We start from the raw sequence: 16,503 nt of genomic DNA, 5'->3' as shown, positions 1-16,503 counted from the left end.
CCCATTATGGATGGAGCTTGCCCTCTGTTCTTCTAGTTGGACCAGCAAGACCTTATAGTCCCCTGAAATACCTGCAGGGCTGGTGCAATATCCGTGGTGATGGTTGCTCTGCAACGTGGCATCAATTGCATGGCAATATATGCCTCGATGACAAGGTTGAAAAGGTTGCATTTATAGTAAGGAAACCAGAAGGACAGGACCTACATGTCAGGACAGAACAACATGTGACAAGATTCAATGCGGGGTTGGAAACCTCCAAATCAGAAAATATGTTATTGCTACTGGCTGCAGAATCAACACATGCCAGAGAAAATGAGGAAATGGGAAGAAAAAAGTCAAAATCAAAACCCCCAAACCAGACAACCTCATATAATTTTCTCCCTGGGAAAAAAAAAAAAGAGAATCATGCAGGACGAGTGCCAGTCATGTTGCTCAATGCCCTTCTGGAAGGTACTCGAATAATTCTGATGATGAGGAGGATGGGATAAGATCAGGAATTGAATCTAACGTAACCAGACAAAAACCACTTTTCCCACAGAATGGCTCCTAATCATAAGGACATGTATGAAATTCTGAAATTATTTTATGTATTATTTTTAAAGCTCCCAAGTCCCTTGGATCTAAAAATGGGAAGATGACATCCCCCTTCCCCCCTCACACACAAATACACACAGTTTAAACCAAAACTGCACTAGGCTGGATACAAAAGGCCAGCAGAATCTGGTAAGGAAAAGGCAGTCTCTAATGCAGGGACTGGAAGTGTTCTGTAGTGCAGGAGATGGTCCAAGTAGTTGATTAAACACTTAATGTGCTGTTGTTAAATTTCTTTCTGGTGTACACACTATTGTGTGTGCCTGATTTATAAAAAGCTACCGTACTTGAGCTAGGAAGCATCATCTAATGATTCAAGCCTAAGGGTATGTTGACATTGCAATAAAAGACCCACGGCACAGCCCTGGGTCACCCCACCAAGCAGCAAGCAAGCAGCCTTCCCCAGTGTCTCAGGGTCGGCTGCACAAGCCTCCCTGCCCTGACCTCTACTTCACCCAAAGTCTTTCCCTGGGCCTCTCCCTTATCTACCCTAGAACTCTACTGGGTCATATGACTCACTAGAACCATGTGACCGTCTTCATTTTCCCCATTTGGAGAGGAGAGCTGGCTGTCACTGGTGGGACTGAGGCCCGTCTCCCCTTAAAGGACTAGCCATCAATACTGACATTTTAGAAATTTGAATAAAAAAGTGACTTGTAGAACGGACAATGCACTGAAGATATAAAGCACCATATGAGTGGTAGGGGCTTTATAATTTTACTTATATGGGCCCATAATATCTGAGATAATATTTGACTTACATGGGCAGCATAATATCTGACAACTTCACAAACTTTATTGACTTTATCCTTGCAACATCTCTGAGAGAGGAACTGACACACAGAGACCAAGTGCCAATTCCCACCTATTTCAATACCTTGACAAATCTGCCCCAAGTGACTTAGCCAAGCTCAAACAGAAGTCTGGAGCAAAAGCAGAAAAAGTCAAATCTATTGAGCCCCGGTGCACTGCCTCAACCACAAGACTATCTAGTACTTCAGACACAACAGCTGTTTCAAAGGGTGTTTAGAATAATGTTAGTTTGCTGTGTGAACTATTTGTTTTATTTCTCCATTTCAGTTTCAGTCTGTGAACATCAAAAGGAAGGTCTGTTCCCGGTTCTTGGTGCCCAACAGAATAGCTAAAATACAATTAAACCAGGACAAAAACAGCAGTAGCTACTGCTGGGGCCTTTCTTTGCACAAAAACAAGGTACCCCCAAACGTTCTCCCCCTTAGTTTCTCAAATGCTTTTCTCGCCATTAAAATTCCCCATCTCTATCCAGTCCCAGCAAACCTCAGGCCTCCACCAAATGCCTGCCCAAATATATGGGCTTTACAACATGCAGGAAAGGCCAGCAGATTCAAGCTATTCAGACAAAGGTGGGGACTGAAATTCAAAGTCCAAAGGACCCTCACGGACAAGGGAAGGGGTCATGAAGAAGGAGCCTTGTCACTCAAGCACCTCCACTGATCTCCACTGTAGCAGTATCAAATGGTAGAAAGAGATATGTCTCATGCAGATAGCTCTCAAGCCATTAAAGGGTGTACAGGTCAAAAACAATACCTGAAAGGTAACCTTCAAGAGACCGGCTGGGACCAATGCTCTGTGCAATACCACCCACATGCTGTGATCCTCCTGGACTCAAATATTTTCCCATTTGACTGCACATTAGTTGTTATGTGAATATGTTTGCACTCTGTCTCAAAGTTTGTTTTATTAAGTTGGGTACATTACTGTACAGATGGGGCAATGTGGATTGCAAAATGTGGGATGAGTTGCATTCTGTATGCTAAGGAGGGAGTTGTTTAAATTCCGCCTGTTGGGCACCACGGACTATGACAGATTAACAGATATGGCAAGGTTAATTCACAAGACTCACAGATTCGAAGGCAAGAAGGTGAAAGTAAGCCGGTACGGGCCGGTATGTCATACTGGTAAAAAGTGGCCACCGGTACCAGCCCATACTCAGCTGACTTTAAAGCGCTGCTGCGGCAGCACTCTAAGGACCCTGCATAAAACGCCACCGCGGAAGTGCTTTAACGTCACTGCCCCTTTTGTCTCCCCCCCACTCCAGGCTGCCAATGGGGGGATGGCAAAAGGAGCAGCTGCCCCTGGGCCATGATTTAAAAGGGCCCTGGGCTCCGGTTGCTCCTGCCGCTACCACAGCAGCAGTCAGAGCCCCGGGCCCTTTAAATCCCCCCTGGAGCCCTGGGAGGCACAGGCCAGGCAGTGCGAATGGGCTGGATGGGGTACGCTGATCCCTAGTCTGCCCCTTCCGCCCAAGACCCCGTCCCTTCTGGGGCCCGGAGCCAGGCCCCGTACTAGTAAGTGTTAAATGTTACTTTCACCCCTGTCTCCAGCCCAGTTTTACAGACCTAGCAAATTCAGCTAAGCACTCAGAGAGATTTATCTGCAGATAACAGAATTAAATTTTTGAACCTTTTGAAATCCACTCCTCATTTATTTTGATTCTGAAGCTAATTACCTAACTCCTTAAAAGGGCTTAATAGACATATAGATTAATACATTTTAAAGCCAGAAGGGACAAATTTGAAATAGTTGTGTGTGAGGAATTTGATGACAATATATATCTCCAGATCAGTGGCACCTCTATGAGCACCCGCATGGCCCCACAATATTCCAATATTTTTATGGCCGACCTGGAACAACGCTTCCTCAGCTCTCGTCCACTCACGCCCCTTCTCTACAATGTACCTACGCTACATTGATGACATCTTCATCATCTGGACCCATGGGAAGGAGACTCTGGAAAAATTCCACCACGATTTCAACAGCTTCCACCCCACCATCAACCTCAGTCTGGACCAATCTACACGGGAGGGCCGCTTCCTAGACACCACGGTGCAAATAAGTGATGGTCACATTAACACCACCCTATACCGAAAACCTACCGACCGCTATGCCTACCTTCATGCCTCCAGCTTCCATCCCGGGCACACCACACAATCCATTGTCTACAGCCAAGCACTGAGGTACAACCGCATCTGCTCTAACCCCGCAGACAGAGACCAACACCTACAAAATCTCCACCAAGCATTCTCAAAACTACAGAACCCACACGAGGAAATAAGGAAACAGATCAACAGAGCCAGACGTGTACCCAGAAGCCTCCTACTGCAAGACAAACCCAAGAAAGAAACCAACAGGACTCCACTGGCCATCACATACAGTCCCCAGCTAAAACCCCTACAACGCATCATCAGGGATCTACAACCCATCCTGGACAATGATCCCACACTTTCACAGGCCTTGGGTGGCACGCCAGTCCTCACCCACAGACAACCTGCCAACCTGAAGCATATTCTCACCAGTAACTGCACACCGCACTATAGTAACTCTAGCTCAGGAACCAATCCATGCAACAAACCTCGATGCCAACTCTGCCCATATATCTACACCAGCGACACCATCACAGGACCTAACCAGATCAGCCACACCATCACCGGTTCATTCACCTGCACGTCCACCAATGTAATATACGCCATAATATGCCAGCAATGCCCCTCTGCTATGTACATCGGCCAAACTGGACAGTCCCTACGGAAAAGGATAAATGGACATAAATCGGAGATTAGGAATGGCAATATACAAAAAACCTGTAGGAGAACACTTCAACCTCCCTGGCCACACAATAGCAGATCTTAAGGTGGCCATCCTGCAGCAAAAAAACTTCAGGACCAGACTTCAAAGAGAAACTGCTGAGCTTCAGTTCATCTGCAAATTTGACACCATCAGCTCAGGATTAAACAAAGACTGTGAATGGCTTGCCAACTACAGAACCAGTTTCTCCTCCCTTGGTTTTCACTCAACTGCTAGAACAGGGCCTCATCCTCCCTGATTGAACTAACCTCATTATCTCTAGCTTGCTTCTTGCTTGCCCTTGGAAATTTCCACTACTTGCATCCGCCAAAGTGGGCATTCACCCACGAAAGCTCATGCTCCAAAACGTCTGTTAGTCTATAAGGTGCCACAGGATTCTTTACTGCTTTTACAGATCCAGACTAACACGGCTACCCCTCTGATACTTGACATCTTTGAGAAAGATGCCCAGCCTTGATTTAAGGACTTCAATCTGCTATTGTAGAGGATCCACTACAATCTTTGGTGAATTGTTTACAAGTTTAATTACACTCACTGTTAAAAATGTCTTCCTTATTTCCAGTTTGAATTTGTCTAGCTTCACCTTTCAGTCATTGGATCTTGTACCTTTATCTGCTAATATTTTAAGAGGCCCAGTATGTCCACAGCAAACCACTGTTTATGGTTTTTGTTTGCTAGAATTACGTGCCCTTTGCTGCTAGCATATAACACTCTGAACAATGCCAACCAATTTCTTCAAGGAATACCTGGTTCACCTCACCACAAATAACTCCACACCTCATTTTACATCTAAAACTATTTGTCTAGTTCAGGGATTGGCAACCTTTGGCATGTGGCTCGTCAGGGTAAGCCCCTGGCGGGCCGGGGCGGTTTGTTTACCTGCCGGGTCCGCAGGTTCGGCTGATCCAGATCAGTGGGGACTCCAGGAAGTGGCGCAGGCCGAGGGATGTGCTGGCCCAAAACCACTTGGGCCACTTCCCACAGCCCCCATTGGCCTGGAACGGTGAACCGCGGCCAATGGGAGCTGCGATCGGCTGAATCTGCGGACGCTGCAGGAAAACAAACCGGCCCAGCCCGCCAGGGGCTTATCCTGACAGGCCATGTGCCAAAGGTTGCCAAACCCTGGTCTAGTTTATTATTCTGCCCCTATTACTGTATTATCTGGGCTTCTTCTTACAGTGTTGATAGCGTCGTGTTTTTGTTTGTCTTGTGTATCTTGGGACTTGATCCTGGCATCCTTATGTGTTTAGTACCACTAATTTAAATGTGACTGTAGATGCGAGGAATGGTTACAGGATTTTGCCCTTGGCTTGTTAGCACAGAGGAAAGGGGAACATGTCTTACTCCACTGGCCAAATCCCCAATCCTCTGTATTCCTTATTCCAATAAAATTTCCACTGAAGGCAGTTGGCTGCACTGACTTGGGATCAAATTCTGCTTTCATTTACATCAGAGTAAATTTAGAGTAAGTGTACTGAAGTCATTGGCATTATTCCAGTTTTACCCCAGGATAACTGAAATCTGAATAAACAACGAGAAGTTCTTGTGGCATTTTAGAGACTAACAAATTTATTTGGGCATAAGCTTTTGCCCAAATAAATTTGTTAGTCTCTAAGGTGCCACAAGGACTCCTCGTTGTTTTTGCTGATACATACTAACACGGCTACCACTTTGAAACCTGAAATCTGAATGTATTGTAATCCATAGAGTTAGGAACCTATGTACCCACTGCTACTGCATTTGAAGTCAGTGGCAAAACTCACATAATAATTAGTTCACTGATTTTGACCCCATGGAACTGATTTTGATTTCATTTATGGCAGGCTAATTCCACTGATCTTGTTGGACTTACTCCTGATTTACAGCAGAGTGAGATGAGCCTCACACCTCAGGATTTCGGTAGATTGGGCCCATATACAATACTTCTGAATTCTGCAATATAACTCAGCAGTAGGACTTGTTTCTCTCATGCACTGCACTTCACGGTAAACAGAGTTCCTAAAACTGTCTTACATTTTGCTGATGCTATCTTCTTTTTAGCAGATTTTGCAATGTCCTACCTGATAAAATTTACTTTGGCTAATATTAATCAGCAAGTTTCATGTTCTAACATATTTACTTTTCTTTTTTCATTGTTTGCAGTAGCTTCTTGGAACTGGGACAAATATTAATCCTGCACTTATGCAAATTTTTGTTGTGGTATATTATATAAACGAGACTTTCCTCTAGCTTCTTCCATCTTGGCATTAGAACATTGTTCCTAGCTCTGTTATACTGAAAGGGAGCAGCTGTTCTCATTGTGCCATGAAGGTGTTAGTAGCTTTACTATTGCTTGTGCAGCTCCTAAGCTGCAAAGCTGTACCCTTTGATCCCTCTCATCCCCTGCATCTACGGTTCCTTGACTGCGATGACCCAGAGTCTGAAGAAGCAGCTGCCATAGCTGTGGACTACATCAATGCCCATCATCATCATGGATACAAGTATGCACTGAACAGCATTGAGAAGATCAAGGTGTTGCCCAGGGTAAGTGCTACATTAAAAAAAGGAAAAATTGCAGTGAGGTTGTCTGGGAAGTCGAATGCTTCAGACACAAAAGGCTTAGAAATGATTGATGAGATAAATGTAATTGAGGGCCTCAGCTGGTGTAAATCGGCCTGGCCTCATTGATATCAATGGAGGTACTCCGATTTACACCAGATGAGAATTGGGCCCATTATCTTTAGGATGGAATGTGTCTTTTTAAAAAGAGAGACAGGTGTTGAGCAATATTAATATAGTAATATGAGGGGCTCAATTTACAAATGTGATCTCCTTGTTATGGCAGATTGGCCTTTAGACACATAAAATGCTCATTTATGTGCCTACCAGTGAATCTGGGCACCCGCATTGTGAGGATTACCCTTGTGAGGTATGTAAATGTTGTTTGGTTAAATTTATTCCTAGTGTAGCTCCACTGACATTAATGGTGTTACACCAGGTCTGAATTTGGCCCAGTATCCTCCCTGTGCAGATGGGGAAACTGAGAATAAGCAGTTGTGGCCTGAATTTTCATTTATGTGACGAGCCTTTTACATCACTGTAGCAATGTCCACTCAGGATGTAACTGTGCAGCAAGCTGGTGCCCTGTAGATTCACACTCTGGCTTGCCACACAATAATTCACCAGGCCAGCAGGGCCTAATTCTCCTCTTACTCATACTCATTTTACACCAGTATAACTCCATTGGCTGTAGGGGAATTATTCAAGTGTAAACCAAGTGAGAAAAGAATCAGACCCCAGATATGACCCCCAATGCTACAGACAGAATCAGTGACAGAGCCAAGCTTAGAACTCAGGAGTATCTGAGGCCTAGTTTTGTGCTCAGATGACTAATGCTGTAGCTGAAAAAGTGTAGGTGTAGCTGAAACAGGTCCTGCAGTCCTAAGGCAATGGGGGCATCTGAGCCAATGCTCAGCAGCTGTAATTCAGCATATCTCCATTGAAGTTAATGGAACTAGCTCAGTAATCACCAGCTGCTGATATGTTCTTTTGCCTAAGTGAGCCTGTCCTGGCAAGCAGTTTGTCAAGTACCTTGCCGAACACTATGGAATTACTCAGCTGTAGTTTTTGTGCCAGCAAAGCTGCATGTCACTTTTAAAGGACTGTCAGACAGTAGGAAACTAAATGACTCAGGAGAACTGGGTTTGGTTTCTGATTTCTTCTTCTTACAACCCACTATATTCAGATTGGTCACTTTAGACACTTGGGGCCCATTTCTGAGCTGGTGCAAATCAATATGGCTCCTCTGATGTCTATGGGCCTATGTAGATTCACACCAGCTAAAGATCTGGCCTGTCTTTTTTCTAGAGTTCAACATTATGGGACAGTTCCTGATCTCAGCTACCCTAGTGAAAACGTAGAATTATTCAACTGAAATCAGCAACAGAGACTAGAATTTAGCTCAATGGGAGAAATCTGGTGATGTTTACAGAAGTAATTAGTGAAAATAACTTTTTTTCCTTCCAGAGGCCTACTGGAGAGATATTTGACCTCGAACTTGACTTATTAGAGACTGTATGCCACATCGTGAACCCCCTGCCCGTTGAAAATTGTACCGTAAGGCCACTGACAGATCATGTAAGTGTCTGAAATTATCATTAGCTCTGTGGGTAAATGTGAATTATATGTGTTGATTATAGCAGGGCAAGACAAGCTTTCACTGGGTATTTCTCTTCTTCCAGGACAAAAGTCTCCTCTGAGATCAGCTTTGTAAGCTCATATCGTAAAGTTCAAAGCTGATATTCTGCTCTCCTTACATGCATAGATAATAATAATATTTGGCATTTTGCTTTTCTCTGGTGGCTTCCATTCAAGAAGATCGATGCACTTCCCAGATACTCATTAATTAAACCTTCCAATACCTTTGTGAAACAGATTAACATTATACTCATTTAAAGGTATGGGAAACTGAGGCACAAAGAGATTAAAGTGACTTGCTGAACATCCCACAATAACTCGGTGGCAGAGCCTGGAACAGAAGCCAGCTCTTCTGCCCTAAAGAGCTGCCCTCCTTCCTCCAAACAAAGGGAAAAATCAATGGCAAATCCACACACATCATAGGGAAAAAAACAGCTAATTAACAAATTTGACCACTACCATGCATATCAGACAGGAGGCCAGTGTTCTAAGAAAGCTAGTGCAAAATGAGAGCCTTAAGAAAGGCATTTACATATCTCCACACCACAACACTGATACAGAGTGAGGGGAAGCTGGCTTTCTTACTGCATGGATGGGAAAACCTCTAGTTTACTTCCCAAAGTCAGCAGCAAAAGCAGTTGATGTCCTTGTAGCGCACTGTAACCATCCAGGGAGCCCATTCTGTTAATCTTTTGTTAAGTTCCTCACTTACATTCTTTCTCCATCAGTCTCCAAGGGTATACACCTATCCTGCAGCTGGGAGGGAGCCTCGCTCCCAGCTCGGCTAGACAGACTCGCTCTAGCTGGGCTCAAGCTAGTGCACTAAAAGTAGCATTGCGGATGTTCTGGCTCAGGCTTTCGAGTCCACCCAACCCCCTAGGCTTCATGGCCCAAGCTGCAGCCTGAGCTGGAACATCCACACTGCTATTTTTAGTGCGCCAGCTTAAGCCCTGCTAGCATGAGTTTGTCTAGCCAGGCTGGGAGGCTTCTTCCCAGCTACAGTACAGAGATAGCCTAAGAAAACACAGACTGGCCCTATCCACGTATGGTTAAAACTGTGAACGCAACCAAAATGTTTCTAGTGCCCTTCCCCTGAAGGGCTCTCCTTTACCCCCCATGTTATAACTGCGGAAGTGTCTAGGGGTGTGGAGAGAGGTGGAGAATAGAGGGCTAAACTATAACATAGTTCTCGGGAAAGGATCTCGGTTTGCACAGGTCAGGGAGTCGGGGCTGCTGTTGTTTCTGGAATGGTTTCAACCACAGTCTGTTCCAGGCCAAAGAGTTCAATGTGTTGCAACGCTGGTGGGGAACCATGAAGGACTGCAAACCACAGCTTTCCTTGGCTGCACCTGAGGCTTGTATTGGTACAGGTACACCAGTGGCTGGCCACTAGGGTGACTAGACATCCCGATATTATAGGGACAGTCCTGATTTTTTAGTCTTTTTCTTATATAGGCTCCTATTACCCCTCACCCCCTGTCCTGATTTTTCACATTTGCTATCTGGTCACCCTACTGGCCACCCATGGTGGAATCAGAGCAAATCCCAAGTACAGACAAGGCTAAAGTCCTTAAATAAGGCTTAATGGAATCTTAAGTGACCCTCTGCATAGGGGTGAATTTCACCTCTTATGACCATTGGGACCAAACTGAAAACCTTTCTGAGACAAAACAAGTGAATGGGAGTTCTGCCTGAGTGAGGGCTGAGTGGAAAACAGAGCCAGAATTTAGCTTGTTGTTTCTAGTGATGGGCCCAAGCAACACAGTTCAGGGCTGGGTCTGAATCCACAGTCAGCACATTACGTTGCCACCATACCAATGACTAGCAAAGGGCTATGGGAGCATTAGTGGCAGCTCTGCAGGAAGCCTTTGTTTACAAATAAGTGTGTTGAAAGTGTTTGCTTTCTTGGAACATGTTTATTAGAGAAAGACTTGAACTAAACTCCTGGTCCTGGAGACCTCTTAACTACCAAGAATTTTGACATCCAGATTTGGATCCAAATTTTGCAGCTCAGGGTCTACCTCTGCCTTTTATAAACCACACACCCTGGGAATGGTTTGGCAGGCACTCAAGCAATCAGATTGGGTTTGCCAGGAAAACACCATGCCAAGCCTCATTCCCCTTCACTCACTAATAAAATATTTGTCCCCTTCTAATCCTGCTTCCTTTCTGAGAAGTTGTTACTTACGTGAATGATGTAACCCTTTGCTTTTGTACCTCCAGGTTGTTGAAGGTGACTGTGATGTTAAATTGCTCAAGTTGGATGGACACTTTTCTGTATTATCTACCCAATGTCACTCAACTCCAGGTAAAGTTTTTGTTCTTTGTCAGGGTTTATGCTTGGCGGTGGTGATGGGGAAACAGGAATATTATCATCATAAACTCTGGGGGTGTTTATGGTTCTCTAGACCTTCTGCTTCTAACGTGTTGCAAAGTGAGGTGTATAAACATTCTGAGATTGAAGTTAATGGGCTTCCCAAGACTTGCTGTCTTAGAAGTCCTTTTTCTCCCTGGTGTAAATCCACTAGCAAGGAAGGATGGTCTCAGGCTGTGAAAGACCCACATTCAAGTCCCTGCTCTCCAGTGATCTTCCTGTGTGACCTCGGGCAAGTCACTAACCCTCTCTGCACCTCAGTTCCACATCTGTACAATGAGGCTGATAATGGTTCCTTACCTCAGGAGATGGGCACTGCTAGGATAGCTTGAACTGACGCTCTATGGATGAGGTAATATCCTTTAATGGACCAACTTCTGTTGGTGAGAGTTTCAAGTTTACACAGGACCTGAAGAAGAGCTCTGTGTAAGCTCGAAAGCTTGTCTCTCTCACCAACAGAAGTTGGTCCAATAAAAAATACTACCTCCCCGACCTTGTCTCTCTAATATTCTGGGACCAACATGGCTACAGCAACACTGCATACCCTATAACCAAATTGGTCATGGGATATGTGGACAAGGCCATTATCCTATGAATTTATCCCTCTCTCTTTACTCGTGTTCATCCTGAGAGTTGAGATCTGCTCGGGCCATCTCTGGAGCAGATCCCAAGTTTGAGCTTGAGGTGACTGACAGCAGGGCATTTTCACTCATGCCTCTGGAATTTGCTTCCTTGTTAGTCTGGCGTTGCCTGCGTTTGTTGACCTTCACAGCACTTTGCAAGGTTCAGCGTATTCTCTAAGCTCAAAAATTTCAAAAGGAGCCATTGAAAAGTGTTTCCATTTTGGGGTGTTCATCTTAAGACACCTTGGGCCTGATTTTCAGAAGTGATGAGAAGCATTGCTCCAAGGAGCCCCTACAGTGTTGCTCCCCTGTATTAGAACTGGGCGGTTTTGTGAGAGGGAGAGAAGAGCTAAGAAGCTGCTCTGGGACTGGGTGTTGAAGGAACAGAGCAGGGTCAGAAGCCGCAACCAGAACAGCAGCATCAGGAAGGGGAGTAGAGTAGGAAAGCAAGTTGCTCCTTGCTCCCACTGCCTGGGGTCCCTGTGGTGGTTCTAGTTACCTAGAGATTTTGTTGCTTTCTCAGCCAGAGGTGTACCATCGAACTGCTGCCCCAGAGTGACCCATTACTCACGTAGACTTGTGCAACCCCAGTGAAGTCAATGGAATTGGACAGCTGTAGTTATGGACAGTATCTAGTACCTTTTTTCCCATCCACTCATTCTCCCTCCCTGGCAAATTTCATAAGAGAAGCACTAATTTTAATCAGAGAGAAACACACACTCACACACACACACACACACAATCCGAATTCCAGTAATTTAGAATCTCATTTAATTTCTCTCATATTCTTTCAGCAATAATAATGGGCTAAATGCTGAAGCCCACTCATTTTCACTTAGACAAACTCTCATTGGTGTCACTGGTAGTTTGTCTGAGTGAGGATGGATTAAAACTGAATAACAACCTGGAGAGCTACTGAAGATCAGGAGAAATTTTTTTAAATAAAGACTTAAGGAGCTGGCATGCTAAAGCACACCCCACCCCCAATCTGTGCAAGGCTGCCATCTCTGGGCCAGAATTCAGTGATTCTTTCCCATAACACACCACCACCAGCTGCACAGTTTGGAACAGGGTATAAAAATAATACCGTATCCCACAGAACAGATCTACAACGCATTCAAGTATCACCTGTAATCTTGTCAAAACATAACCTGTCTTGTTTCATCTACAGACTCAGCTGAAGATGTTACTCAAATCTGCCCCAACTGTCCAACATTAGCACTTTTAAATGACACTCGGGTGATAACTGCGGTTGACCTTGCACTCGCTCAGTATAACAGAGGACAGGATGGTGCCTTCTTTAAACTCCTTGAAATTGGACGAGCTCAAATTCAGGTAACTGTTGAAGCTATGATCCTTGCTATATTACAAACGAGAACATCCCTCCTGCAGTTATTATGCAACGCACATTTGCTTGTGTTTGCAAACAAGTTTGGCTTGCACTAAACCTGGTGTTATTTTCCCAAGAGTTCTGTGGCAGCTAGCCACGTGATTCCCACAAACTTCAGAGGGAGACACAGAGCTAAAACCTACATGGATCTCTTAGAAAATTCACCCCTTTATATTTCCTTGGCAGTTCTGTAGTTCCATGCTTCAAAGACAATTAAATGGTATTCATGTTTTATCAGCATTTCCCAGACATTGTCGATGTCGAGTTTGCCATTGTTGCCACTACCTGCTCAGCGAAAGATGCCCAGGAACATGTGGGTGACTGTCAGCTGCTGCCTAAGGATCAAGTTGTAAGTATGCTGAGACTTTAGCCCTGATCAATCCAACTCAGAAGCTGAGATGAGCCAGCTTATATTGGACCTGATTCTGTAAAGACCCTACATGGATATAGGGTGCAAAGGGCGTATCCTGTCCATGACATGATTTCCAAGACCATGTCAAATCTTTTCCCCCCTTTATCATACAGGAGTTATACTTTGATGTACTCTAGTGGAGACCGTTTTAAAAGGGTGAGGCCAGGGGAATTGTTTGCACAGAACATTTTATTAAACATGGTGCGTGTTATCCTTTATTATCTCTACTGCACTAGCACCCAGAGACCCAGCCCTGTTGTGCTAAGGCACTGTACAAACACACCACAAAATAACAGCCCCTACCATAGGTGCTGACTCCGGGGTGCTCCGGGGCTGGAGCAGCCACAGAAAAAAAATAGTGGGTCTCAGCACCCACCAGTCACCCGCCGACCAGCTGCTTGGTGGTGATTGGGAGGCGCTGGGGGGAAAGGGAGGAGCGAGGCGGGAGGGAAGAGCCAGAGCAAGGCCAGGACACACTCATGGGAGGGGGTGGAGTGTGGGAGGGAAGAGGTGGAGCCAGGCTGGGGCCTGGCAGGAAGGGGTGGAGTGAGGGCAGGGCCTCGGGGCACAGCGGGGGTGGAGCACCCACCTGGAAAGAAGAAAGTCGGCGCCTGTGGTCCCTACCCTGAAGTGCTTCAGACTACGTGTAGTTAGTGCACTTTATTTTGATACCTAAGCTCTATAGCACCTTACGATCAAATACTGTATGTACTCAGCTCTTCATCTTTCTCATCTATAGCAATTAACTGCAGTTTTACAGTGTGGGTCTTTTAGCTGGCTGTCCATGCAACCCTCCTTGCATGCACACACGGACAGTTGGGCACCGCACTGGAAGAGTGCTAACGGGGAGTTAACACATACTCACTGAGGCCTGGTCTACACTGGTGGGGGGTGGGGGGACGAGCTAAGTCTAAGTTATGCAACTTCAGCTACAAAAATAGCGTAGCTGAAGTTGACATACTTAGAGCTACTTGCCGCTGTGTCTTCACTGCGGTAGGTAGACTGCTGAAGCTCCCCCGTTGACTCTGCTTACGCTTTTCGCTCCAGTGGAGTACCAGAGTCGACGGGATAGCGCTCAGCGGTCGATTTATCGTGTCTTCACTAGATGCAATAAATCGACCCCCGCTGGATCGATAGCTCCGGAGGTAAGTGTAGACATACCCTGATTGTACGTTTAAAGACAATTATGCCATTCACTTCAATGGGAGCAGAACTGGCCGCAAAAGGAAGCATTTTGCAGCTTAAATATGTAAACAATGTTTAGGTGTTAGGGGTTTTTTGGAGACTGTACTATCCCTTAGGTATTGTAATGCAACTATCTTCCACTTTCTAACTATGGATTCTTTAACTAATTGTCTTCTCATTTTGACAGCAATTTGGCTTCTGCAATGCAGCAGTTCTCACCAAAAACAACATCACAGTGTCCTGCACAATTTATGAACATCAGGTAACAAAGCTAAATACCTTCTTCATTTTCAGAATATTTCCACAATCTTAAAACTGTTTGGCGCACCTGTCCAAGAGCAAGCTCTTCCTCCATTGATCGCACTAGTTTCTAGGTGCAACACAAGGGGTTAACTTTAATCTATAAAGCTTGGTCTGAATTCCTTCCCGGCTGCCTTAAGGTGTTCTATGCTGGCAATTGAGCCATGTTTGTCACCTGACATCAAATATAGTCCCACTCTGGTCCCTTAGCTATGATTGAATATGGTTATAATTATGTGCCAACTGGGCCAACTTGTGCTCAAGGTCCATTGTTACAAAGCATGTCAGTCCCTCATTCTAACAGGTGTCTGTCACGCTCTCTGAATTAGCTGTTAAATACTCTTTGGTCCTGTCCATACCAGTGGACAAATTGTGTTCAACTTGGGTTGAGGGTTAACTAGCAGTAAACCATATTTGACATTAAAAGGGCCATGAGATTGACACTTCTACTTGGAACCATCTCAGGAGATGAGATCAGCTGGGGCTCTTTTGGTAACAGTCCCTAGATTTGGTTGAATTAAATTTACATTTAGACATTTTGCTTGAAATTTACCATCACTGCTAAAACAGGTGCAGCTCCACTGGTGATAGCAATAGCAAGAGTGCCCATGTAGACTGGGGCCCAGGCATCTGCTTGTGTTTTAGCCACCATGTTGCTCTGAGCAGGTCTAGATGACATGGCAGTCAAAATGCTGGTCTCTAGCCTAGCATCCCCATCATGATACCAGAAGTAGAGCTGTACCAGTGGTAGCAATGGTGGAAGTTTTATTGGATGGGGGAGAAGTAACGTGCAAGTTAGAGCAGCATCTGGATCTGAGTATTTCACTGACTTCATAGGAATTGCTCAGGATTTATTCTGGTGCAACTGCAAGTAGACCCCACAGAGCTACTGATTATTAAAGAATGTGCAATAGCAGGTCCTGTCATTGCATTCGAATCTGAAGCCAACCTTTTCCAAATTTCAGAGATGTTTTGGATCTGGGGCTTTGCTTCTGGGTCTATCTCTAGTCAAAACCGTAGTACCTATATATGATAAACTCCAAGTCACAGAGCACACAAACAGGACAGATGGCTTTCTTTTCCAGCCTGGAGTGACCCACCATCACCTGACTCACGATCACTTGGGAGGACAGCTTCCCACCGTGGTAAAAGGCTTCAAGCATCATGACCTCAGGCACTCCCACCACAGCTCAGTCCATGGTAAATCAGAATCCAGCTCTGCAGAAGCTTTTGTTGGTCTACCACCAGCAGTTCCTGTGGTCAAAAGATCAGTTGATCCAGCCATCCCTGCTCCCCCTGTAGGTCCAGGTCCTAAACTCCCAGTGTGTCCCGGGAGGATACGACATTTCCAAGTGTAGGGTAAGATACATTAGCCAGCTGATAAAGGGTTAGCTGGTGGCATAACCCACTTGCAGAGCATACTGCCAAGTATAAGCGTCTGAGAGCACTCAAATCCCTGAGCGCCAATGGGTTTCAACCCGATATATGAAAGTGATCGAAAGCTCACAATAATCTGCTCTGAAAAGTAGGTGACCACATACTGTGGCTGCTGTAAAACCCATAACTTCATGATACGAAAACCAACCAAAGGTGCTTCACAAATAAAACTTAAACACGTATGCCTCTTTGCCTTATTTCTATCAATATGCATTATCTGCATCGCCACTCCTAATTGCTCAGTAACCTGCTTCATGGGGTGATGAATCATATATTGGGCCTGATTTTCAAAGGCACTGAGCACCTGCAGCTCCAATTGACTTCAGTGGGATATGTAGATGCTTAGCACTTCTGAAAATCAGGCCAATACAGCTCTTAATCCACAGGCAGA

The 16,503-nt window shown here is 45.1% G+C and overlaps 1 protein-coding gene across 1 annotated transcript; it reads left to right on the top strand.

Annotated features, from left to right (window-relative positions):
* The first annotated feature begins 6,446 nt into the window (after positions 1-6,446).
* On the top strand, positions 6,447-16,290 carry AHSG (alpha 2-HS glycoprotein). The gene is made up of 7 exons (XM_045031392.1): positions 6,447-6,738; positions 8,221-8,331; positions 10,615-10,699; positions 12,560-12,723; positions 13,017-13,127; positions 14,563-14,637; positions 15,761-16,290. The coding sequence occupies exons 1-7, from the start codon at positions 6,520-6,522 to the stop codon at positions 16,031-16,033; spliced, it is 1,038 nt and encodes a 345-aa protein (XP_044887327.1). The 5' UTR covers positions 6,447-6,519; the 3' UTR covers positions 16,034-16,290.
* Positions 16,291-16,503: the final 213 nt, after the last annotated feature.

Source organism: Mauremys mutica, chromosome 9, assembly GCF_020497125.1.
Source record: "Mauremys mutica isolate MM-2020 ecotype Southern chromosome 9, ASM2049712v1, whole genome shotgun sequence".
Classification (NCBI taxonomy): domain Eukaryota; kingdom Metazoa; phylum Chordata; order Testudines; family Geoemydidae; genus Mauremys; species Mauremys mutica.
The sequence above is the reverse complement of the archived record's forward strand: the minus strand, read 5'-3'. Positions and strand labels throughout refer to the sequence as shown.

Excerpts from the sequence above, each read along its gene's own strand:
- AHSG (XM_045031392.1), top strand. The coding sequence starts at position 6,520 with ATGAAGGTGTTAGTAGCTTTACTATTGCTTGTGCAGCTCCTAAGCTGC. Across the intron at positions 6,739-8,220 it reads AGATCAAGGTGTTGCCCAGG|AGGCCTACTGGAGAGATATT; the intron begins GTAAGTGCTACA and ends TTTTCCTTCCAG. Across the intron at positions 10,700-12,559 it reads CCAATGTCACTCAACTCCAG|ACTCAGCTGAAGATGTTACT; the intron begins GTAAAGTTTTTG and ends TTTCATCTACAG.